Consider the following 27,100-nt stretch of genomic DNA (forward strand, 5'->3'; position numbering starts at 1 on the left):
TAGCAAGTAAATTTCTCCCATTCTTTGATTCAAAAAAAAGCATCTGGCATTTGGATCTTAAAGAAATGTACTTATTTATTCAAAGGTGAGAATCTTGTGTTTGGAACTGGTAGGTACTTGGCAGCGAAGATCCGATAACGCTGTGAACGTCCCCATGAATGACAAACAACAACAGGGCAGAACAGTCACCCCACATGAAGGGCTGTCAGCACAACCAACAGTACAGTCTTCTTGTGAAGCATGAGGTAGATATATGTAACAGAAAGAACAGTACATACAGGAGATAAATGGTTAGAAAAGGGCAGGGGGGAAAGTTACAATCATGAACATCTACAGACATTTTGCAAAATCCATTTCTATGTGGAAAATGCTACAACAAAAGCCTAACACAGAAAGATCTGACTTCTTGAAACACAAATATAGCAATGTCCAAAACCAAATGTAAAAGGTTAGAGTTAGTGATTAGATGACGCATAACACAAAGAGCAGTCTACTTTGGAGTTTAAGTACGTTACTAATAGCTTTTACAGACAGAAGGTGCCCCTTTTAAGCCCAATCCTCCCATTCTTATATAAGAAGTTCCTTTGCAGTCAATTCCATCACGCCGAAATGCACCCCGAGTTTGTCCCTCCAAAGCCCTGCTTTAAAGCCTTCTGCGGGGACAGGAGGACCCGCTGCCTTCCACATCCCATGGGTATCTTCCACGGGAAGTCCAGCGTGGCGAAACCAGGTCTGGCAGAGGCAGGAACCGCGACTCTGTGGTTACGCGGCCAGGAGCTTGCCACACCACGCACAGAAACTTGCAGTAGAGACAAACAGCTGCTATAAAAGTAGAGCTGATAGGTGTATCAGCACTCTGAACTGCAGGCAGCCTAATGCCTGCCAGAAAGTACTATCGTTTTAGTAATAAAGCTATTAACTGGAAATGCCCAGGTTTGGTTCCCTCTCTCTTTCTCTCTCTCTGTATTAGAACAAAAATGGCTGTTCCATCTGCTAAGTAATTATATGTAGTTTTGGTAACCTCCAATAGACAATTAGTTCAGATTGATTAAAATGTCTTAATTAAATAGCTGAGTACACCAGGTTCAGTTAATTAATTAAAACTGTATTTCAAATACAAGTCAACAAATCGAATATTTGGTCTTTATATATTTTTGGTTTATCCAACGGTAAATATAAATCTGTAAATTATTTTAAAATTAGAGTAGATTTTTGATAAAAAACATTGGTAATGCAGCATGTTTCTCTCAAAAATATACAATTATCTATTTTACATAAAAGTTTTCAACCTGTCCATCCCAATGACCAAATCTAATACTTCTTATAAGAAACGACTTAATAAAATATCTGAGGAAGGAAAGGGTTAAAACAGGGAAAAGAATTTACAAAATACGTAAATTTCACAGTAATTGAAATTAAACATTTCATATAGAGTAACTTACATTTATCTAAAACATTTAAATATATCTTTATACAGAAATTTAATGTAGTAAAATATAGCTATGATTGAACTTAAAGACTCTAGTCTTCTTTGAAGACATCTTTAAAGACTTTACACATAGAATATGCTTATACAATACATTCTGCTGAAGGTTAGGCAAAGCGCTTTCTTTTCAACCACACAGGTAGCACATTCATCCTCCCCACACCTCGTAACAGAGCCAATCCTGCACACCCTTACGCATGGGGATAACTACACTTATGTGATGATCCTGTCAATGTTATCAGGACTACCCATTGGCCTGATAACAGTAAACACTTTTCATATGTGTAACTCTAGACATCCACAGTCTCCATGGACTCTGAGAAGAGCCATAACGTGTACAGTTGAGCATGCGCTTGTACTAGCAAGGACGAGGCGTGTAGTTACTCATATGCATAAATGTTTGCGGGATTAGTAACAGATTTGATTTAAAGTGAGTAATATTCCACCTGATCCTGGGCACTTAAATCTATTGCTTATCTTGCACTTTGACCATCCTGGCATCAGTAAGGCACAAGTGTAAAATCAGCAAAAGAAATCTGCAGCTCAGACTTCAGAGCAGACTATCACTCTAGTGTAATGAATTCCCTTCTCCACTTGCAGAACACAGGTAACCTTCACTAAAATTAATGAAGGTTACTGATCTCATTTTTAGAGGAAAACAATGCTCATTCTTCCTCAAAGGAGAAGGATCAGTAGAACACATTACAATTACAAAGTGGCAACATAACAGTCAAACAATTACACATTAAAAGTGTCTTTTTTCTTTTCATTTGGCATTGATTTGAAGGTCAAGATATGGCAAAGACACTAAAAACATACTGTGACAGTTAGTACCTTTCTGCCATTTCCATATTCTGACACTACTGTGGGACTATCCAATTGCAGTGTTCATACAACAGCCTGACAAACAACTGCATGACTATCTTAAGACCTTCATTTTGATAGGCAGTATTCTGCACAAACAATAGGCTCTACTGTACATTCTTTGTGCCCTCAAAACCGTCTCTTATTTCAAAGGGAATTTGGGCTAGCTAAAGGATTAGAACCAAATCACCTCTTATCTCCTTTACCTATTTTAAACTGAAGAGACAGTTGTTTTTTATTTTGTAATATATATATGCATTATATACTTTACATATGGAAGGAACACTGTTCCCAATTGTTAAAGTGGTAAGTTAGGCTCTGTATACTTAGGTATACAGCTATTTGCATAAAGACATTGCCATTAAAGGTACACACACATCTATGTTAGTGCATAAGAACATTTTTTTGTCTTAATGATTGTGTGTGCCTGTATTTGGTATAGTAGATTAAAAATAATCTCTTCTTAAAGAGCTTTGGCCCAGAGAACAAGAAAGGGAATGTTAGAGTGCACTCTTCTCCAATTAGCAAATCAATGCATATTAAAACAAAAATACCTAGAACAAACCTGAAGCTGCAAACACAACAGGAAAGCAGATGAGATGCTGTAGCTGTAAGCTTAACGAAACAAAGGTTACTCAAAAGTGGCTAAACATAGCTGAAGTAATAAAAAGTTATTAACCAAAGAGATCTGACCTTGAGGGTCTCTTGCTCAGACAAATAGAAATTCTTTGACCTAGGATCATCCTTGTTCTGCTTATCTTGTTGAATTCCCTTAATGAATACCTTGTGTCAATGAGAAGGTTTAGGGAAAGAAAAAGTCATATAGACAAAGCAGCATTTTTCCAAACTGGCATAGACTTCACATTGAGGACCTGTGGACCCCTAGAACAGGTTGCAGTACTGTAAAATTAGTAGCTTTGTCACATGTAGCATAACATGCTGTAGAAGATCCAACAGGCTGTGTTTACCCATGCATTGTGTGCACATATACACACTCACACACACAGTGGCTTCCCCAAAAGAAAATCAGTCTTTTTTTTTTTTTTTAAACCCCCCCCCCCCCCCCCCCGGTAGAAAAATCCCTCCTAATTTTTTTTTCAAAAGCAACCAAACCAATCCTTTTAACTTACAAAAGCTGATGCCCACACACAGTCCTTTGAACCTCCGCGCTCTTGTGTTACTTCTCTGGGGTGTTCCCCCACGGTTAGGTGGCACTGCTGCTGGAGCAGGGGGTGCTCTGCGTGCTGCCAATGCTGTGCGCCGCACTGCTGTTCTCGGAGGCTGGTGGGGATGTGGGGACCTGCTGCCTTCCCGCTGTTTCCCCTGAGGGAAAGGGGAGAGAAGAAGTGGGGTTGGGAGAAGGGAAATCGAAAATGTTAGTTGTCACAGAAAACAATAATCCGTTCCTTCCCAGTCTTCCTCTTCTGATAGTTTGTATTTCCATGTGATGAGTATCTTGGATGACAGACCTCAAACAGTCCTGTTGAAAATGTTACTAGACTTCGGCACCTTGGCATTGCTATGCACATGGGGAAAATAATGCTGCTGGTTTTGTAAACATTTTAAAAGCAGCTGATGGAAACTGCCAAGATGGACACCGTCCATCTTCTGTTGTCAGCTGTCACTCACATGGGTCCCGTTACATGACTCAGATCACTTTATAGCTTTGCTGTTTCATGGAAAAAGGCCAATGAAATGTAGGCTTTAGTTTTAGTGTCAGTTTACAGAGCAGCATATTTACTAAAATTGGAGCTGGAGACAATGTTCTTCAGGCAGCTGGATACCACATATCCTGAGACATGGCCAGTTTTCTTCACGTAGAAAAACAACAGGCTACCCTGCAAGCTTGACTTGATTTACTCTGAATATAACATGCAGGAAGTTCCCCCGTAGCTACCACAGTATGTGTGGCACTTAGAACCTGTAGTAAGAACAAGTCTCACCATTTCTTGTTAATTGTTTACTGATGATAAATTAAAAGCCCTTTGTTATTTGGATTGCCAAATCAAGCACTAGGAGTTAAAGCCAGATTTATGGCTCCTGATAAAACCTAGATTTTTGTCTGCTCTCCTTACACCCCTTCTGCACCTGTGGCTTTGATCCTATGGAATAGATCCAGCTCTCAACTAGCACGGAAATAAAAATTGCACCATTGTGAGAATGCACAAAAGATAACAAGGTCACATAGGAAACTAACTATGGCATTTCTTAAGTTACAGTGCTCAAATCTACAACCTTAGTAATATTACAAAACAGTCTCTTCAAAACAGATGGCAAGACTAAGTTTATATAACATGTGCTGTAGCTGCCCCCCTCCCTTGAGCACATCTCTCAGGATGTGAAGGTGTGATCTCAACACAGTAACCCAGACAGACTGCTGCTGCTTGAGCTGCAGACCAGTTGTGGCAGCCAGCACCAGCACGGCTGCTTTCCCAGCAAAGGAGCAAGATGGAAATGTTTTGCCAGATCATGGGCAGGAACAACTGGGAAAAAACAAAGGCTGGTAGATCTCCTGTCTCATGAGTTTATAGTGATGCAGATCTCCTGCTTCACGTTGCCCTAGGTTATCCGAAACCTGACACCATGGGCCAGGTCTGCAGAGTCCAATTTTTCTTCCCTGCTCAGGATTTGGTAGTGCTCCCATTCCTCTGCAATTGCTTCAGTGACAGGTTGAAGGCAGGAAAGGCACGGCCTGCATCCAGAGGGTTACAGAGCCAGGACGAGCCAGCTTCCTCCCGCAGGAGCTGCTCTGGCACATCCCCATGCCCTGTGTGCTGCTGCCCAGCTGCCAGAGTCCCGAGCTCCTCGGGAATGTGGCCGCAGAGGAAGCGTGCCTTTAACGCTTTGTGTCTCGGGCCAGAAAATGTCCTTCTGCAGGCTGCTCAGTATTCAGAGGTCTGCTACAAACAAGGGAGGTCTGAGGACTTCTCACAGCAGAGGTTGCAAGTGCTCTTTCTAATGGAAACCAGTGGGTTTGCTGCTAGCTCATGCCACAGCTGTAAGTGCACGCAAGGCCCCACAACACACAGCCTTTGCCTTACACCCCACTGGTTTAGGAATGGGGAGAAAAGAAAAGACGGGACAGGACAGAAAAACAACAAACTAAACCAGTAAAACACATTCCCCAGGAGGCCAATGAAATGTTTAAAATGAGGGTCAGGATCTCACTCGAATTCGACGCTAAGTCCAGCATTTACTTTTGTGAGCAGATTTTGACTGTTTTTCCCAGTGTAAGAAATCACTGTGTAACTCATCCATGAGTGGCACATTTCTGCTCACATGCAGCAGGTCAGAATCTACCCCCAGTCATCTGCAAACAAAATGTTTCAGGTCTAACTTGCACTGGAAACAGCTTTGCAACCCATCAGAATAAACTGTATAAAATCTGTGTTTCTGTCAGGGTGCTATAAAAGCTTTCGTAGGTCTTGTTTGGATGTCTTCCCCTCCCGACTTGCTCCCTTCTCCTCTAGTTGTTTGTGTACAAGTCTTCCTTCCTTTTGTACTACAGGATATATTTATAAAGGCGGCGATAAGCAATCTCCCTTTCATTAAAACAAAACAAGCGAAGGCAAACATCAGGAGAGAGCAACCCCTGGCAGCACGGGGAGAAGCAGCCGCGCAGAGGAACGGCGGCCGCTCCGCTCCCCCAGCGGGGCCCCCGGCCCCCACGCCCTCCCGCCCTCCTCGCAGCTCCACTGTCACCCATTTTACAAACCACATGATTGCACACAGCTTTGCGTCAGCCTCGGCATGTCAATACAATCTGCATGCATTTAACCATAAATTCATTTATAAGCTAAACACATCTGTTTTTTATTTTATGGCAAAGTGACAGGCGCAGTGCCGGAGTCCCCGTGCGAGCCCAACAGCTCGCTCTACTCCTCCCGGCTCCTCTGGAAAGCATCTTTCCCTTTGGTTTGGGATGGGAGCCTCCTTCCCTCCCCTGTGATTCAATTGCCTCTGCAGTACCTTGTTTCTAGAGCAGCAGCTCTGATATACCACAACCTCTTGTGGAACAGAGACAAAGTTTCAACGTCCTGAATGAGAGAAATCCAAATCACAGTGACATTATGAACACAGTCTAGCAGACACGTTTGGACTGGCTGATTTTTCCTCCATTCTACTTCCTCAACACCTAGCTAATCTGTAGTAAAGTAATTTTAAAAAATATTAATGAAAAAAAATGTAAGGAAATGTAAATCATCGCTGAAGAGGCATTCCCCATCTGTCTTTTTCATGTAAACAGCTTCATGGATCTCATGTTACTGAACCAGAACTGCTCAAAATGGACACGTCTCATCTATAGACAGTAAACAAGCTTTTACCCATCTGAATGCGACAACATGCACTTTATTATTCACACTTAGGAAAGCTGCCAGTTGTACTCCCTGTCCAGGAAGTCTGAATGTTTGCTTTTCTATCTCCATTTGCCAAATATAATTGGTTGCTATGTCAGTTTATTTTAAATCAGGTCCCATAAAAAAGAGAGAAGTGAGGGAGGAGGGATGCTTTTAACTTCTCGGATTTTGGAACATTTTATCATTAACTTGCAACAGTGCCTGGAAAAGTAGGAAAGGATGCTTTCTAAGAGAATGAAGCAACTGATAGTGTCTGTAACACAACATTCATGTTAGTTCACGAGACTGCTAAACCAAGTAATCAGATTTATACATGTCCCTTCCTAAACACAATTATCCTTATTAAGGCAGATATTACATTGGCAGGTATTTACATGGTTAAATTTTGAAGAGTTTCTGCACCCATGCACACCACTGACACTTAAGTCAGTACGGACTCCTTTTGCAGTAAAGTCGGTTAAAATTCCTCCACCATTGCTATAATCCTAGCTCCCCCCTTCTCTTCCTCTACCACCTGTGTATCTTATGACATTTGTACTCCATTTTGAATTGTTTTGGAGAATCTAGAGTATTTTAAAGCACAATTTTGATGCTTTGGCAGAAATCCCTGATTTTTTATTACTGGAATCAGCAAAGGCTCTACATGAAAAATCCCAACACAACAATCCTTGTTCAATATTTGGAGATGAAATTCTACTTATTTTGTAGTTCTTTTCTGCTATCAATTGTTTGAGGTTTGTAACGTTAACGGCCTATCAAGATGAAGAAAAAAGCCCATTCACATAAAGCTTTCTCCATGCTAGAGTAAGTCTGCCAGTAGAGACATACTGATAAAATTGTATCAGCCAACCTTCTTACTACTGGCAAAAAGGTGGTCTTCTGCTGTACTGCATATGGCACTCCAGCAACAAAAATACCTTACTTCACACATCCCAAGTTATCATTCTTCACCAGCGGTAGCTTTCTTCCATGGTCTGAGTATCACCAAAACACAATTTTAGAACAAACTCGTATTTTCCAACCTTTGGTCTAAATGTGTTAGAAACTCCGTGCTACTTGCAACAAAAGATAAGATTTCAGAGATTCAAGCAATGCATGAATTCTCTAATGGCAAAAGACAGTCACTCTATAGATAAAATTCAGATTATCTTTTTTCCCCTCTCCTTATTCTAGTAAAAGCCTACAGCGAGCTCTAAAATGTTTCCACTGCAGCTGGATTATCTTGTCTGCCACAGCAGTCATCCTCTAAGAGACTGCGCCTGCCAGAGCCCTCACTGCACTCTGCTGCAAGTTCTGCTTTATAGAAACAAGTTACCATGCACAGAAAATTCATGTGCACAGGAACGTAGGTTCACTTTCACAATTCTTTGAAAATCTGAACCAGATAACTTCCTAGATATTTTTTATTATTTCTGTGATTCTCTGATCTGAGGAGTTACAACATCCCCTTCCTTTCTTTTCTTCTCCATTATTACTTTTTGTCTGGCCTTTTTCTCCACTTATTTTCACCTCTCATACATAGAGCCAGAGCAGATGCTCTCTCCACTGCTTGTACATGGTCACTATGACTGATCTTCTCTGTTAATGTAATTCTCTTGATGGGATTGGTCCAAGTTCTATTGTTGCTAAAGGATTCATCATGTTGGCTTCCCGGTGTTCCTTGTCTACTGACACACAACATGTGTCTATAGATAGTTCTGTATATAAACAGAGATTCAACTGCCACAGGGCCAACAATGTTAATTTAACAATTGTTTTAATTTTTTGTTAATAAATGCTACCTTTTTAAAAACTAACAACTTACCTTATACATTTAGTCATTGAAATTGCACTTACTTTTCTTCCACAATGTTTCAGTACTATATAAGGTGGAATTATACTATTTACACATATTATCACAACCTTTACATTTTCCACATCTGCCTCAATTCCAAACAAGCTTCATACACAGCTGATGCATTGAGAAGTATTAAACTGCTTATACAAAGTTGCTGTACTGCCAACTGGAAAAAACCCCACAGGTTTTTTTTCCAAATTAACATAAGCTCCTGGGTCATAATATTTACAGAAGCTCTGACCCGACAGGGCCAGATTCTCACTCCCAAGTAGCTTCCATGAGGTTTTAGATGCTGAAAAAACCCTGCAGTGGGCTGTGGGAGAATTCCAGTGCTCCAGAGCTGGTTTGGAGTAATTGACCTCACATTCTCCCCACCTCCCAGAGATCTTGGCAGGGTCTTGCAAGGTCAAAAGTGGAAGTAGCTGGGAGTCCAGCATGCTGCAGGGATCCTGAGATACCCTTAATCCACAAGCAGCCAAGGTCAGATGCTGCAAATCAAGGCCCCACTGGTGTCCAGTCTTTGTCTGTACCACCTTGCAGATTACATGCAACACAAAGCTGCCCAAACTCCCTTTTTCCAATACAGTACTGTATTTCTGCTAACTCAGTTTAGTATGGAAAAAATTCTGAGGAGGTACTGAAAAATTTTCTATGCATAAAGGCTGCACCAATTCTGGCACATTCCTGGTTATGTGGTTGGACACAATGAAGTGAGATTACACATGAATTCTAACAATTTAATGTAACAGTTGAAGAATGGAGGAATAAATAATTGGGATAAAAATTCGATGTAATCGAGGCCTGAGAAACATTTTCAAGTCTAGTTATATTCAGAATATGTCTATGTAAATAAAGCATTCTCTTATCCATTTGGCCTGCTCCTTGTACTGATCACATCACATTCTCAGTCACATCAGCCTAATTTAGTAACTGCAAAAATTTTTTTAAAAAGGAGTATGGGAACCAAAAGGGATCCGTTAACTGAAATGTTAACTAAATTTGAAATACAGAGGTGCTACTAATGATAATGTACAAGCCAGGAATACTCAGTTTTACTCATGTCCCAGGTGAGTTTTCAAGATTCATGTTTAAAATTATTTTAGCAAATTTTAAATCATGTTCATAACACCTCCCTTTAGGGAAGAGTGGGTATCAATCTGATACACACCAACAGGCTCATGGGAGGAGTGGCTGGAAAACACCCTAGTAAGAACAGAGAGCAAGACAAAAAGTCCAGGATAACCACTGCTGGCCCCCCTCCCCCTTTCCTCCCACCTTGCAAGAGTTCAGACCACGCCACATTTCCTGTGGCATGATCTGCACTGAGGTCTGTAAGAGCCCTCATACTTACCTGTGTGAGAGTAGATAAACCAGAGTGCTCCTGTTAGCAGGGCTCCAATTACAAATGCCGCAAAGGCAATGCCCACGACAGTCAGCGTGTCCAGCCCATAGAACACAGCTACAAAGGTAAACACACATTGTAAGGACTTTTTATTTTCAGTGGCAAATACTGTTTTACAAAAATTCACCCTTACATTTCAATGGACATGTTTTTTAAAAATTCATAGTTAATTAAGCGCCATTTTAAGGAACAGACTAGCAGATTTGCATCAAGGAAATAAAAGTGATGCTTTCAGAGACTGGCTTCATTCCAACCAACTGTTCCACATCACAAAGCAAAACCCCAGCTCAGCACACCCAAATCTGGAAAATGTTGCAAAAATTAGGCATTTTCAGTTGGCTGTTAATAACTTGCTTCCAATTAAATATCCATTTATCTTAAAAATGTGTCTTTAAAAGGTTGAGATTTTTGGCAGAAGATGCTTTTCATTTAAATGCCCTAACATTCAAGCAAACTTTCCCCTACATCTCCTGCAAGTTCAGTCCGAAATCTAGGTGGAGAACGGAACTGCTGTTAAGATGGAAGAGATGCCAGCAAAAAGTCAGCAAAAACATAAATAGAAACAATTGTTTTTCACATTTGGCAATGTTTTCAATAACTGAAATTAATTCCAGAAGACAAAAATAGAACCACACACACACACGCAAATCACTTTCTAGGGGAGAGGCACTTTTGCAGTACCACTTCAAGGGTAACAGCATCTGGTTCCTGGATGTATTGCCCCCCAATGTTAACCATCCAAACAGAGAAACTTTTGGCTTTTGTGTTTTCTTTCTGGTGACTAGAAATACTTAAAAGAATAATCACTCTTTTAGCAATCATTTTGGGAAATTTCTTCATATAAAATTGATTTCTAGTTTCATTACTTTTAATGTCTCCCAGTGCACACAATGGCTTAGGCCAGTGAATAACATTTTACTGACTAAGCTGGCCAGGAAATGAGCTGACTGGATCTTCTCAGTAGTATCCTTCAGTGGAATTTCAGTTCTCAAAACACAACCAACACCCTCACTTTACACATTCCTCCATCCAGCAGACATCCCTACGGACATCCCCCGGCCCAACAGCTCCCGAGATCCTCAGTGCCATTCCCCTTTTGACAAATGTCTTCTCCAGTAGTTCCTGTTGGCAAGGCCCATTTCTGGGTGCGTGCAACCAAGTTTGCATATGCAATACCTGACAGATAGAGGCTTAGAAGTTTTTTCTCTCATTTCTTCTGTGAGACTATTTCTGATTCCTTTGGCCACATCTGGTCATTTTAAATGCAAGGAGAAAAGACTATCCTAAACTCAATTTTTTTTCTTTTCCTTCAAGGCACCAGCCAGTGTTCTCTCCTCTTAGGAGAAAATTTAGTACACAGGAGAAAGTAACATGGAGGCTGAAGTGGCAGAAGGATTTTTTCTGATTCCCCTTGCTATTTTGAGCAAACAGTCCCAAAGACATAGGGACAAGAACAGAGGAAAAAGTCTTCTCTGCACTTCCTCTTCTAATCTTCCCTTTTCTCCATTCGTTCTTGGTTTTTGCTAGAAATCATCTTCACCTTCCTGTTTATTATTGTCTTCTAGTGCTGCTTCTCTCCTTTTCTTCCCTTCCTGGGTCAGTAATTGACCCTCATTAACTCACTACTCCAAGACAACAGAAAAAACAAAGAAATTAATCCGTACAAGTCAGTGATCTCATCTACAGCATGACCTGTGAGTGCTGAGGCCAGAGTAACTAGGGATGTGGCCAGCTGCAGTGCAGGGTAGGAGTGAGGCTTGGAGAAGGACACAGGAGCTCCGTAAGATGGCATTGATGCTGAAACCCTGCTACTGGGAAGCGGTGGCGTCAGCAGAGAAGGGGGAAATAACACACACATCAGCAAATGAACTTGCTAAGGCTGAGACTCACAACGGAGTTTTCCCAAATTTGATTTTCACATACACAAAAGGTCACAGCCCTTCTCTCTAAATGCTGATGGGGATCTCTCAATCAGCAATACAGTCACAATTCTGTTCTGTCCCAGAATTTAAACACACGCACACTCAGAAAACTTGAAGATAATTTTTTTCATTGATCTAATACTTTCTAGACAAAAGTTTAAGGCTTGCAAGAGATTGGTTTACGAGTTACTTACGTGGTTGTCTCACATTTGGCTTTGGAAGGGAAGGATCTAATTTAAACAAAAACAAAACCCACAAAACATTAATCACACAGAGTTCCACATACAGTCTATAAACTATGCAAGCAACCTTCAGGATCTGATCTGACAGAAAGACATTAATTGTATTGAATTGAATTCAATAATCTTGCTCAGCTCAGAAAAATTCTATTCGTATATTGATCATTCCTTGGGTGAACATATCTACAGTATAGTTCATGCATCATATATTTTGCTGGCAAGTACACTGCAACCTTTCTCACCCAGATGTCATCAGGCTGGACCTGCAGTAACTCTGGTTATCCCTACGTGGAGCCCTTAAAGAGCACAGATTGCAAAGGCAGTTCCAAGGTGATTACATTCACCTGACTACTCACTAATCACAAACATGAGATACCAGCATGCTAAATCACACACACAAAATTAAAATCAAACACTGGCTATCACCTCTAAACAAAAGTCTGTATTATGGCATGATACAGACTCCTTTGTCCAAACTGCATGAATATGTGTTGATTCACACATTTTCCTGAGTCGTACTTGGTATTCTGTCTTGGAACTTGGGTTGGTTTTTTGTTTTGTTTTGTTTTTTAATTATATATAGGAAATAAAAGCTCATAGCTATTATATCAAAGCTATTGTTCTTGGCAAGAATATCAAATATCATCATCATTATCAGCATGTAACAGAAAGAGACAAGTAAACATATGTTAAAAAATGAAGAATTTTCCCTTCTTTTGCTTAACTGGCTTCTCTTATCTTTCTCCAAGAATGCCACCTCAAACAGAAGAGCCAGAGATTCTGGCTTCAGACCCGAGGACCTGTTTGGTTAGCTGCAGTTTGCTTCTGCATTGTCCAGTAACCTAGGGATCTCATTTAAATTCTGGCATATCTGAGTGTGTTCACTGCAACAGCTGTAAAAGGATTTGATAAGATGGTGTCCCAATACTTGTTTTTGTATCTTTAGCAAATGAATAAAAAATTTAATTGCTATGTAAACATAGAGGCTCAAAAATACTTAAAATAAATATTTTTCTTTAAAGTTTTCTTAAACCAAGACTATGCTTCTAACTTCTAAAACCCAAATGGCAGCACTAAACTGCCAGCAATATCCTATAAGATGATTAGGCTCTGAGACACATATGCCTACAATATCCAAAAAAGCATTTTATTCTTAAACTGCATTATTGTCGCTTGTTGTAACACACAAGTATCTCTTCCAGATCACTCTTGGCAAGATGGTAGGGAAGAGGTGGAACAGCAGTAGGAAACAGGTGAGAACAGAGGGGTGGTGGGTGTGTGCATGCACAAATAAGCTGGAAAGTCGTCAAGCACACATAACAGCGACAGCATAACCGAATGTAAGATTTGTGAGGAGGGCTGGACTGAAACCAAGGAGCATTGAACAGTACAAACATGGGTAAAGACACTATCAGATTGTCCAAACACTCCACTAGCATGTCCCAAGTGCCAAGAAAATGCCTTCTGAGCTGAAGGGAAAATGAATTTTTCATGCTCATTCTGTCATTGGCCTCTCTACAGAGAATACAGAGTCTGCTAATTAATGATAGGTGTGTGGCCCATTATCAATTCTCCCCAGTCATCCAGTCCTTACATGTATTTTAAAGTGGTTTGCTCAGAGCAACATGGAAGCAGTGGAAATCCTTGAGGACCAGGAAAAGCATCTAATTTAAAAACATCAGCAGCCAGCCTTTAGAAATTATCATGATTTTCTATACCTTTGTAGGATAGAGGCACTTGTTAGCTGCTCACTTGACCTCCTTGCTATGACCTGTCTTCTTTTGCTGTAGAAATAATAATCTAAACTTTCCACACTTAGCAATAATCTGAACACTGGTAGATTATTTCAACAGAACATGTATTTCCTAGCATTTAAATGGACATCCATACGGCTTTCACTGAAGTGGGGGAGAGCGTGTGAAATGCAGGAATGCAAAGGGAAAGAACGTGGCATGGAGTTAGGTTTTAGACACTTCCACTGGGATGTACTGCAATAGTGTAAGCAACTGAGCTTGTAAATAACTAACAAAATTAGGAGGGGAGGAAGAGTTATTCTCCTTTAGATATACAGTTGTGATTTCTATTACAGTCAATGACAGTCATAAGCTTATGTCTGAAGAAAAAAAAAAGACAACACCTTTGCAATGACCAGTTTGTTCTGATTTTTGAAATGTCACGGACGTGACTTCTCCATCTGGCTTGGAGAGCAGATCCAATGGCAGTAACTCACATGATACGGTTTACAACAATGAAAGCTGGCCTGTTCACATGAATGAAAATGAAGAACCACACCTCTGAGATGTAAGTTCTCCTGTTCAGTAATGCAATATAATTTTTTCTCCAAATCTTCGGTTCACATATTGGCCAACAACGGCATTTGGCTTTTGGAAAGGGGTTGTTTGATTCACTGCAGAACAACTGCATACCAACAAAGCTGCGTTGTTAATGTGCCACTTTGTATTATGTCTGAAAGCTGTGATATGCTGAGATTTCCACCAAACATCCCACAATTAGACTAAATCACCCACAATGCCACAAAATACTCTATCGCACTGTTGTCTTGTAACTAATCTTTATAAATTTAGCTCATCTTTGCACACTAAGACCTTGTGCCTCTGACAAAGACAACATTCTGAGCGAATCCTGAGACGGGAGCTGCGCACAATGCTCCACACATCAGAAGGGCAAGAGAGCTCAAAGTACGAGTCTGTTTATTGAAAGCTGAACTTCAGTTGCAGGATTTACTCATTCCCAATAGAATAACCACTAACCAAAAAGAAAAAAAAAGCTTTGCAAAAGAAAGAGTGCAGAATCAGGCCCAAAGCACAATTTTAATTGTGCCACACTGACAGATCAAATACTTGCCTTTAATTCATAGTGGATTTGATCTGTATTAACAAATTTGTAAAAAACCCCCACGAGCTGACTTGCAGAGTTAAACAGAAACAGTTGTTGCTTACATTCCCTAGCAAATTGTTTGAAGACTAAAAAGCATGCACTATACAACGGAGGTTAAAGGACTTCTGATCCCCATCCTTTTGACACTCCCCAAAGAGCATTCCAAAGGTCAGCCAGCCTTTGGACACAATTGGAAGATTTTGATGTGCATGTGAAGCCACTGAATCTTCTGATTAAACTCCCGTGATAATACAAAAAGACAAGATAATGCACATATATTTTCTTCTACGAATGCATCAAAACATGACTGATGCTGTTGTCAGAGGGATTCACTAAGAAAAACTTTCAAATTAAACGAAACTGTGAAAACAGTTCTTATTTCCCAACACTCACAGGGCATATTTTTATGTTATTGTTATTATTCCTAAATATATATTTACAAGCACAATAAAGAAATGATACAGCAGGAAGCAGAGCACTGCCTTTGATCTCTGGGCAACAAGAAGTTGCTGGAAGCGCTACTGCTATATTCATGCTTCTGAACCCCATATTGTGTAGTATGGTATTCCTTTCTCAATGCCTGGCAAAACCACATGTCCAGAGATCAATAAAGACAGTTAAAAACCAGCAATGAACTGCCCTGATGATTGCTGCCAGGCAAATGTCTAAACAAGTAACATCTTACAAACACAGTATCACCACAAGATTATACCATGTCACATACTTGGAGTACTCCCTCATTTCAAGCAGTTATATTGTTACACAATATAACATATATAGCTTTATTAAACAGTTCGAGCTCATATTCATACCTTCTGGTTTTCCTTCATGTGTTATTACAACAAGGGGCTTGGTGAAGGTTTTCTTGTTGTGCATCATGGCCAAGATCATGTCCACATTGAGAGAGGTGCAAGCTTCATCAGGAGGAATGCACTGTAAGTGGAAAAAACAGTGTATGAGGTCAGAATGTCATCTCTCTGCCAGGACAGCTGTGCCAGCTGCACAGTTGCCTCATTATCAGTTTTATCCTATATTATTTACCAAAAAAAAAGAAAGGAACCTCCAAACAACTCCTGGGTAATGTACTATCAAAGGTAATTCTTAGCTGTGCTTCAGGAGGCAACCTTTGCCTTCATTAAGGACCCTCTAACCTTATGAGAGTGTTACTATTGAACTTAAATGGTAGTAATTATTTTATTTTAGGATAAATGTTTTTTTAAAAATCTGGTAGCCAAAACTGTAGCCACCAACATGTGTTCATCAACAATGACAAATCATCTTTAAAATAATACATTGTAAGGAGGATGTGCATATACCCCCAAAGTAAAAATAAATCCCAAATTCATAGAACTCATTAACAACATTTGCAGCCATTTCCATTAGTTACAAAGCAAAATTTGGCAATTCTCTTTTGTAACAATCAGATTGCAATATTATTTGAAATTATGCATGTCTTTGGAAATTAAAGCTAACGTTGTTTGTGCTTTGGGTATAGATGTGATATGGATAGCAAAGATAAATCTGAACCACTTACATAATAAAAAACAATTTCTATTTATCCCATGTAACCACCTAATGAAATTTAGAATCATAGAATAGAATCATAGAATCATTTAGGTTGGAAAAGACCTTTAAGATCGAATCCAACTGTTAACCTAATGCTGCCAAGTCCACCACTAAACCATGTCCCTAAGAGTCACATCAGCTTTTAAACATCTCCAGGGGTGGTGACTCCACCACTTCCCTGGAAAGCCTGTTCCAATGCTTGACAACCCTTTGGTGAAGAAATTTTTCCTAATATCTAATCTAAACTTCCCCTGGCACAACTTGAAGCCATTTCCTCTTGTTCTATCGCTTGTTACTTTGGTGAAGAGACTGAACCCCACCTCACTACAACCTCCTTTCAGGTAGTTGTAGAGAGCGATAAGGTCTCCCCTCAGCCTCCTTTTCTCTAGACTTAAAGGACCCCAGTTCCCTCAGCTGCCCCTCATAAGACTTGTGCTCTAGACCCTTCACCAGCTTCACTGCTCCTCTTTGGACACACTCCAGCACCTCGGGTCTGTCTTGTAGTGAGGGGCCCAAATTTAAATGGAAAATGTAAATTATACAGTCAAAATGCATAGTATCATAACTCTTATCAATTAAAATCATGAGCGTAGAGGTATCATGTTCATTACATCAATTCCATAGAAAACTGTTCATTGACTTCAAAGTTCAGATGAAAAAAATATTAGAAGTTTAGATTTCAGTAAATTACTGACCTTTGGAAGTCCTTGAGTATCTTTGTCTTTATTTGTACACAAAGTCAACTCGCAGTGAAGAAAGAGCAGTGAGATGTTGAACATTGTTTTAAACACAAAGCTGAACCTTTTTTTGTCCTTCTGTGCATGTGGTATCAGAAAGTTCACCTTCTCAATGCTGTAGAATTTAACAGATTCATCTTTAGGACAAATGTTTTCTATAATAGTGTAGTCAGACATTCTATCTGGATTTGAAAACGGGGAAACAAAGCATGTTTGAATGGCAAAGCCCAAGGATCTGTCAGCTTTAGTCACAGACACCTGCATGAAAAAGAAAGAGACGGTAAGATCTCAGAAATGACTTTTTTAGTTCACATTTCATTAACATTTTCAACAACTTTTTAAGCAGTTTTCCAGTGCCACTTCCAATCTGAACTATTTTGAAGGCTAAATGTTAAGGGTAGACTGTCAAACTGAGGGACAGAAAATCTGTGGTTTCAGAATCAGCAGCTGTTTAATAGCATAACCATGCACAAATACAGCAATCCTTTATCTTTCGGAAAGCAAACGAAAAACCCAGCCCGGATCAGACACGCAGATTTTAATGACCAAGACTGCCACCTGAGATGGCGCTGCTTCCCTTAGGCACACAGATTGTAATAGAGCTGCATGGAAGTCAATCACTAATTCCATGTCTTTCTATCTATTTGAAACTTTGGTATCTGTTTGAAACTTTAATGAAAAAGGAAAAAAAATAATAAAAGCAACAGTCACAACAGAGAACCCACCCCCAGCCAAGAGAGGAATGCAGAGGCAGAGAGGAGGTCATGGTCTGATGTGTGGGTGGCATTCCTGGGCTGAGGGGGTAGGGGAGCCTCCTAAAAAGCCATAATTTATTGTGAAACGATCCTTTTAGTTTATTGTAAGTCTGAAATTCATATTCTTTTAGGAAAAATAATTAAGACTGCAAACTTCCAGGGCATTGATGTTGTTCAGCTGGACTGGAATGCAGATAACAAATGCTACAGAATAATTAGGAAAAAAATTTAAATGGAATTTGTAACAAATGAAGCATGCTGCTCTTAATAAACAACAGAAGTGTTGTGCCTAACCATTAACACTGCCCGATGAAAACAGTTCCACAAGAAATAATTTTCTTCTTAGCAGAAATATGCCTTAAATGTGTACTTAATCCATACGTGCTGCATGTATATTTAAGGAAGAGCCTGCCAATTTTCCTGTGGTCTATACAGAAATTTTTGGATGCTATGAGTTGTGCAGTGAATAATGGCATTTCTCATTTTTTTTCTCTCCCCTATCTACACAGCAATCAAATTAGAGATGAAAGAATGTGCTAAATCATCTAAGCAAGAAAGACCATCTTTTAAAAAGAAGAGAAATAAAGAGTGATGAAAGTCAAGCCACAGATACTGACAGGTAAACAAACTGAGGGTGTAAACTAGTTACAAAAGAGATTGTGTCAAGAAGGACAAGCATACTACAGTATTATGAAACACCATCAGGTAAATGAAAGGATGAATGCTATCTCAAAGAAAGATCAGAACTACAGGAGGAAGGTGAGACCAAAATATGATAAGGAAATGACAATACAGAAACAAAGAAAAAAAATGCCAAAAGATTAAAATACAAAAACATTTTTAGCAGAGAAGGAAAAGGCAGATACAGAGTTCTTACAGATTATAACCTAAGTAATTTATTGACCAAAAAACCAAAATATATTTGTTAGTAACAAAAGCAACACAGAAACAAAAATAATAAAAAAAAATTAATCTGTGTCAGCTAAAAATGGAGTCGCAGAAGTTCAAAACTGATACAGATTTTCCACTGTGCAAAGAGAAACAGAAAAAAAAGGCTTCTGCCAGGACAGGTGATAAAGAAATCAGAACATCTGTCTGAATAAACAGCTCCAGAACCAGACAAATCCAGAGAGCCTGAAGCCAGAGGGATTCATCCCAGGTCACTGAAGAAAGCAGCCCGTTTTATCCAAATGAAAGAAAAAAAGTCTGTCTTTCATAAACATATTCTTAACTGAGCGTGACATACTTTCTTTTTGCTTCAACTGTCTTAAGTACTTTTCACTGGATAGTAAGTATTAAGTACTTAAGTACTTTTCACTGGAAGAGCTACAACACAGTGAAACAATGAAGAAAATTGTACCAACGTCAAATGGGCCACTATGCTTATCACATGCAACGTGGGCTCACAAAGAGGAACTAACTTGGGCAAGAGAACCATGGCACAGCACTGCTTCAGTCAATATACTCGCTTCCCTGGTCTTATAAGCCCATAGCTCACCACTCCTTGATTTACTCATCTACGAACTGGTGACACTACTTCATTGTCAATGTTGTATTTATTAATGTGTACTGTTATTTGAAAAATCCAAATTCTGTTCACATGACTATCTTTAGAAATGCTGACTATCGGTTTGAAATTCCCCAGATTTCATAAGCAACTTAGCAACACGTGGTAAAATTACCAGGTCCAAAACACACTTGAAGTCAAGGCTACCTGGCTGGTGACTTTGCTGATCTTATTTATCTAAAGCTGTTAGATCTCTTGTGTGATAGTATTCGGAAGGACAGTGTTTGTAAGCGTAACTGGTGTTTACAAGTGGATTGGAGAGAGATGAGAATCTGTATTAACTTTATAACCGAAGAACACTAGCATAAGGCAGACAGTTGTAACCATTTTTTGCACGTCTACATCTTTCAGATGAGGTTCAGCTATATTACCCAATAAAATGAACCCTGAAGTCTTCATCACAAAATGCCAGTTCAGAGCAAGAGCTCAGAGACCACCTTTAAGTTCTTCACAGAAAAAGCAGATTTGGCAAGAATCACCAATTTACCTTGTAGTTAAATTCATCCATTTTGCAGGAATCATTTGGTTTTGACTCAAAATGTTGTCCTGCTTCTTACCCCATAGTTTCTGTTCTCTGCAACCACCAAAGGACCTACCTGTCTGCCTAAAGCAACTGCACAATGAGACCTTTCAACTCACGAGCACAGATTTGGCTCAGTCGCATGACCTTTCAAAATGTTTCTGTTAGTTTGAAAGCTTTTTTCAGTTTGTTACCTCTACATATATTGGCCCATTCTCAGCAACAGAGAACAGTCCTTGGGAGGGAGCAAGGAACAGATCTGTTTTGTACAGCTCCATGTTGAAGGTCACATTGGCAATGTGTGGTTCAGGAGGCCAGAACATGCCTCTGTCATCCTCTGGCTGGTGCAGCGTGCAGTTAAACTGAAATGAAAAACACAATACAAATACATCCTGAGTCAGGAGCCGTAGCTGGATACGGACAAATTTGGAGTGTACAATACAGGCCCTCCCACAGTCCGTCTACTTAGTACAAATCTTCAACAGGGTCACAAGAAAAAGAAGTGAGAAGAAATGTGTTAAAAGACAAATTAATTCGTATGCAATTAACGTAATTTATGTGAAGTGCCCATTGCAATAGGCATTTCTCTGTTGTCAGGTGCAAACCAGAGAGTAACATACCGCTATTTCAGGCCAGCTTGAGAAAGCAATGTCTCCCTCATCAGCATCCCCTGGAAATCCATTATCACCTGATTCCATGTCATCATCATCCAAGCCACTGCTTTCAGCTGGTGATGACAACTGAATGACAATCTGCACAAAAGATATTGCAAACACATAAAATTAGGTGATAACTGAGCACTCTCTCTTCATTACTATTATTTTCTTTTCTCTTCAGAACAATGGAAAGGCCAAAAGAAGTGCACCAGCTAAGCAGATGATAAAAGCACATCTTAAACAGCCTCGTGCTGAGCATCTAAGATATGCAGGTTATATTTCGGGAATACTCCTTAGTTTTTTTTCCAGAATTCAGAGCCAGAAAAGACAGTCTGGGTGCTGGTGTCTGAATGAGCACCCTAGCATTTACATTCTGTTTCTGGTATTTCTATAACCAACCTTAAAAAAAGAAATGGCTTTCTAAAGTGACTTTTTGCAACTTGCAGTTTTCTTTAATGCACTCACAGAAAAAAATCACTGAAAGTGTTAGGGTCATTAAAGGATTTTCTCTTCCGTCATTTGCATATTTTTTTCAGAGATGTTTGCCCAAATCCATGATGTCCCTTTCTTCATTTTTCCCTGTTTTTTCTCTGAATTTCTACCAAGGCTCCCCTCCCCCTTGCCACACACCCCCCCCCTTTGCACACTTCTCCATTTCTTCATCTGTAAAGTCCCGAGTTTATTTTCCAATGTTCTGCACTTTGCTTCTGTATGCCCTGCAGCTCCTCAGCTAGTCCCCTCCTTTCCAGGACTTCATCTTTGTTTTCTTGGACACAGAGCAACTGCTAAGAAGTGACATACACACTCTTTGAGACTCCACTGCATGCCATTTATTTTTTAGGAGAAAAGCTCCCAAATTCTGAAAGAATACATGATTCAGAGTTTAAGGGAGTAGCCAAGACTATTAAAAGACATGATGGAGAAAGAAGAGGAGGCAAATACCCATTATAGTTTAGGCCATAATAGAATATAGGAACAATGACAGTATTTAGCTCCAGACACGTGCTATTCTGTAGTTTGGAGATGTTTTTATCCACAGTCTTGGTTTAGGACTGTTTCTAAAGTTAGGTGCTACAGACTTGCCAGTGCAGAACAGTTTTAACTAGGCAAGGTCAGATCAGATTGCCTTAGCTATGTTTGGGTTGGACGGCAGGCTTTCCATCATTTGCCAAGGTTGCTTCTATGTACTGGAAAGCTCAGCAAGAGAAACGTGTCATTACTTTCCAACCCAGATTAGCTGCACTGTACTCAAGCTCATAAGCTGAGCCAGTCTGGAAGCAGTCACTTAGAACCTAAGCGGGCTCCTTTGCATCATCATTCATATACAAGAACTAAAAGTCCCTTCATCACGTATATCAACTGATAGCAAACATGAATCCAAATTATAAGAGAGAAGCATGCACAGGTAACATCTTTTCCTCACACTTTGAAAGCCTTTTTCACACACAATTTTGGAAGAAAAAATTTCACTTAAAATAATTCAGCATATGAATTAAATGCTATTGCTTCATGCAATCACAAGACTTCACTCCTATTCCCCCTTACAGTAGTACTGCTTATGTATGGGTACATCAAAGCTGCATAGGGAAAGCCGTTGCAACTTCTGAGACTGGTACAGATGGCCCCCAATGTACAGCCATGCAGTTTGTAAAAGTATTCAACTCCTCCTTTTTCCTTTGGAATACTATCTGACCACAGGAGCACACTGAATGTGCAGCCTTCATACCTCCTTGAATACAGGGACTGTAGCTGCAACTAGGTTTGAGCTAGACAGGAAAAGATCAGGATGCCTCCTTTTTGCTAAGACTAAAGCTAACTACAATGGCTTCCTTGTACCACTATGATGTGCAGTGCAGAAGGCAGCTCCTCTTTGTAAAATACTCACAGAGTTAAAATAAACAATCTTGTTCAAGATATATGCTGTCCGAGTCCCGCACTTGTTCAGCAAAGACTCCAAAATGAAATGGGTGCCATTCATCCTGGCTTTGCAAGAGTGATCCAGCAGCGAGAGTTCTGTCCTCGTGTAGCCGCTAGCCTGAAACAAAGGTGCTTTGTAAGTGGCTGAAACACAATTGTGTTAGGCTCTTGCTTAAAGCGCAGCTCAGAATGCTGTTCATGACTGCTGATAGTAGAAAGTGAAGTTCATTGTACTGCCATCCAGGGAAGGTCACTCTCAAAACACTGTTATACATGACAGACAGGGAATAAATGTAACATGGAACAAAGAAAACAACAGGTTCATTATTAATCTGCTGATTAATAATGCTGACTCTGTTTGGTCTGAAGTGACCTAAAAATGCTGTCTGTATTAGGCTCTTTTCCACAATGCAAATGGACACAAGCAACCTGTCAGCTGGTAGATGGTAAAGACAGATCTATTCAGGCCTCACACAGCTATCAACAGCAGCTTGATTGTACTTCGGAGATTAAAAACTCAGACTGATCGTTGAGTACAGTAATTTTTTGACAGAATCAATCCTGCAAAACTTTAATCGGAAATCCCTCTACACACTACCAGATTGTTCGAAAGAGGAAACATGACCCTGAGTTATGGCAAAGAATATCTACAGTATAGTTTCTTCACCAAACTATTTTTTGGGGGGGTTGGGTGCTGATGGTTGTAGATCTTAGAATTTTTTTACTTTTTCAATCAAAATACAAATAGGAAAAATTTCTTCATCAAAAGGGTCATCAAGCATTGGAACAGGCTGCCCAGGGAAGTGGTGGAGTCACCACCCCTAGAGGTATTTAAAAGACATGTAGATGTGGTGCTTAGGGACATGGTTGTGTGGTGGACTTGGCAGTGCTAGGTTAACAGTTGGACTCGATGACCTTAAAGGTCTATTCCGACCTAAATGATTCTACGAAATAAAATGGTCTGCCCAAAAAAGTCTGCCCAAATTTGAGAATAAGAGATCACACCAACCTGCAGAGAGTCTTTTTCTACAGCTACTGTCATGACTTTGTCATCACACTTTATTGACAAGGCTACATCAGCACTGCCCTGAACCTCTTCCGGTTCTGTATGTTTTGAGAGGGAATGCTCAAAGTCATGATTTATTAATGTATCCACTGAATCCCTGGATGGGAATATTCCTTCTCCCACTGTGTCATGTCTTCCTCTGTTAATGTGAAAAGGAAAAGTCAGGCCATCACTTAATGCAGGATTCTTTGGGGCAGGCAGTGGGTTAGCACCCAGCAATTCTGTCAGCTCCGGAGGAAGGGAATGGTCGTCTTCATCATTCATCTCTTCTAAAAAAAACCAAACCAACAAAAGAACATTAGGTTATTCAGTATTTTTCCTAAAAGTATTCAGAACTAATTATTTTCATACAAAAAAAAGAAATATCCAGAAAGGAAGCTCTTGAAGCACATCCAAAGCAGCATCTTTGTACTTTTCAGGTAACTAGCCACAATTCCTCCACCTAGTTTTTACTGAGGCATCTAATCTTGGTATATTTATTCCCTGCTAGAAATCTGCCTCACTTAGAGCTGAAAATAAGCTTTGAGGAGCGGGCCTATTATATGCAAAAAGCAACCACAGAGGTAAAATAAACATCACATTCAGCAATACACTATTTTAGTGCTGCTGAAATAGCCTAAGTGCAAATCATCGGGTGAAATTCTTCCATTACCTGCCCCATCACAAATTCAGTCACTCCACTTTTGTGGAACTACTTACATAACCAGATTGAAATCAAATGAGAGTTAATTTGATCCTGAGTAAATGAGAACACTATCCCCTGGCTTACGCATGCAACTGCTCAGGACAGATAGTTTGGCCCAACTGCCCAACTGCAACTGCTCTGGCCCAAACAGATAGTTATCTGTAACCCATGAGAGAGCAACTGATAAAATTCATGTGAACATAAGCTTTATCAAAACAGCTAAACAACATTTTTAGTGGTTGAAATTCAGTATTAGTGAAAAAGCAGATGCAACTCCACTAACTTCGATGGACTCTGATATCTTTACATCAGCAATGACTTCAGCCAAATAACTAAATTTTTTTAAACTGCTGTATTTATTCTGTTCACTCAGACTTTTCTGGTAAGGCAGTTTTGTCTTTAAACAATTTAAATGTTCATTTAATTGTCTCAAGAAAACACTATACTCCTACTTTTGGAAAAAAAATAAGATCAAAGCTGGATTAACTAAGAAGATATCCAGTTGCTGAAGTCCCTTCCAGTGAACACTGAGCACGGTCAGCTATAACAGCTTCTGAGTTGGATTAACTATAACCATTTAATTCCGCCAACATATCAGGAAAGAACACAATTTGCCTGGACTTTTCTAATCAAAAAGCCACAGATTATTTTTTTAACTAGCATTCATAGATATTACCAATATTCTTGATGATGAGCAGTCAAAATAGTGCAATGTCCAACAACAAAGCTTCAAAACTGAGAAAGCACCTTTCAAATCATCACATTCCTGGAAATACAAGATTTTTTTTTTTTTTTTAATATGCTAAAAGTCCATCTTCACGTTTACCTGCATCTTCAAGTTGCAGATGAAATCTGTTAGCAACAGGGGCTTTTGTGTAGGAAGTAACTGGACTATAGTTATGCTCATAAGCCCACTTGATCAAACTCTCATGTGATGAGGGAATATTGGGTATTACCGACTTTCTCATAGTCATGGATCGTTCTGTTTCCTTTCCAAAACCAATACTATTTGATGTCTGCAAAGAAAAACAAGGTTCATGATTCACCATTTAAAACGTGGTTCAGGATTTACCATTTAAGGATACTTAAAATGGAACAGTGACTCTGATTGAACATGTTCTTCACTCTTTTACTCTATTAAATAACAGAAAACCAAGGACACCTGGGAAATAAACCAAACTCTGCCACCTTCGACACAGAACTGCTGCACACATGGAGAAAAGCCCCCCCCTTCCTCCCAACCTCTGCCTGCAGAACAATAAATCAAGGTAGTCAGAAACTGTTAATCCCTAAACGAGACAAAGACGTATTTACTGTCATTTGTACAATGCTGTATTTTCTTCACAACTGAGTTGAAATGACTTCTAAGGTGAGGTGAACCCAAGATGACAACTGATTTTTTCAAATGCCCCCTTCATTTCTTTGATTAGAGCATCACTTAAGCTACGTACGGGAAAACCTTTGTTCAAATGAGCATTACTGAAAAAGGCAAACCATAGCATGCTCATGAAGCAGAGCTGATACGAGCTTATGTTTTAAAGTCAGCTGGCACTGAGGACAGTCTGTGCCTCTCAATGAGCTTCGTACTAGAAATGTTGTGTGCCTCCTCTGCAAAATGTTGAGTATGTTAAACAGGACTGAATTAAATGCTTAATAGAGCGATAAGTGAGAGCATGTATGTTTATGTAAGGCCAAACTACTTAAAAGACAACGTATACTTTCTGCACATAAATAGAATTTAATTAACAATGTAAGTTTTATACAAATACATCGATACAGCAAACTCAAATACACTTGCCAATCTCTTAGTTTTATTATTAAATAATTACAAATAATGGCTCAAAGTTGGCCATGGAATACAGATGAGTCACAGTGTCAGTTAGCTTTCGCTTTACCGTAAGCATTTTGCAAAATTTCAACTTTTCTTGTCCAAATGGGCAAGTCAAAGAAATATCACAAGAATCTCTAGCTGTTAGAGGGGCAGTTAGAAAATATTCGGTGGTATTACACTTTAACTTGCTTTTAAGTGCTTGGCATCTTAAACATGTATTCACACAAAGCTAAATACATATATATTTATTTTTACAGTCACAACATTACTATTATCACTATAACAATCACATCGACTACAGAACAAGCTGTACATGCTCATAGCAGGGAAGGCACAATGACCCAATTTTCAACAATTCCTGCAATGTGACTGAATTGCACTTTCTATATGCAGATGATACCATGGAATGTTCTATAACACTTTCATTTCCATGCCTGATTACCTTCTCCATCACATCGGTTGCATTTTTTACCCAGCGTCACAGAGCTCAGCTGCACTTCCGTACCTGACCTCAGAAACAGAGCTTTTGAACCAAGCAGTGAATAAAGCACCAAGAGTCTGGAGGGAATGGCATAGTTTACCTTTAGCTCCCTCCCTCATTTCTTCCTAATAATCCAATTCTGCATTAAACACTCAGAGCTTCACAATTGAAGTCAAAGGGAATTTTCGTTGCAGTGTCTGGTTTGAGGATACTGTTACCAGTACAGTTATCAATAACTAGCAAAGGCCATTGAAGATAAGAAACAAAAAGGAAGCAATAGGAATCCTAATTTTGGTACCTTATTACTGTTTTG

At 39.6% G+C, this 27,100-nt stretch overlaps 1 protein-coding gene across 2 annotated transcripts in view; it reads right to left on the minus strand.

Moving 5' to 3' along the window:
* Positions 1-3,413: 3,413 nt before the first annotated feature.
* TGFBR3 (transforming growth factor beta receptor 3) overlaps positions 3,414-27,100 on the minus strand; it is a 117,903-nt gene continuing 94,216 nt past the window's right edge. For both annotated transcript variants that reach the window (XM_075759911.1, XM_075759912.1), the window contains exons 8-17: positions 25,302-25,491; positions 23,734-24,059; positions 22,693-22,842; positions 20,772-20,903; positions 20,346-20,513; positions 17,268-17,567; positions 15,819-15,939; positions 12,064-12,099; positions 9,897-10,004; positions 3,414-3,673 (exon numbers count right to left, since the gene is read on the minus strand). In XM_075759911.1, the coding sequence (XP_075616026.1) occupies positions 3,555-3,673; positions 9,897-10,004; positions 12,064-12,099; positions 15,819-15,939; positions 17,268-17,567; positions 20,346-20,513; positions 20,772-20,903; positions 22,693-22,842; positions 23,734-24,059; positions 25,302-25,491 (1,650 nt within the window). In that variant the 3' untranslated portion in view covers positions 3,414-3,554. The remainder of the gene's footprint in view (positions 3,674-9,896; positions 10,005-12,063; positions 12,100-15,818; positions 15,940-17,267; positions 17,568-20,345; positions 20,514-20,771; positions 20,904-22,692; positions 22,843-23,733; positions 24,060-25,301; positions 25,492-27,100) is intronic.

The sequence above is a fragment of the Balearica regulorum genome, chromosome 8 (genome assembly GCF_011004875.1).
Source record: "Balearica regulorum gibbericeps isolate bBalReg1 chromosome 8, bBalReg1.pri, whole genome shotgun sequence".
In the NCBI taxonomy this organism is placed as follows: Eukaryota; Metazoa; Chordata; class Aves; order Gruiformes; family Gruidae; genus Balearica; species Balearica regulorum.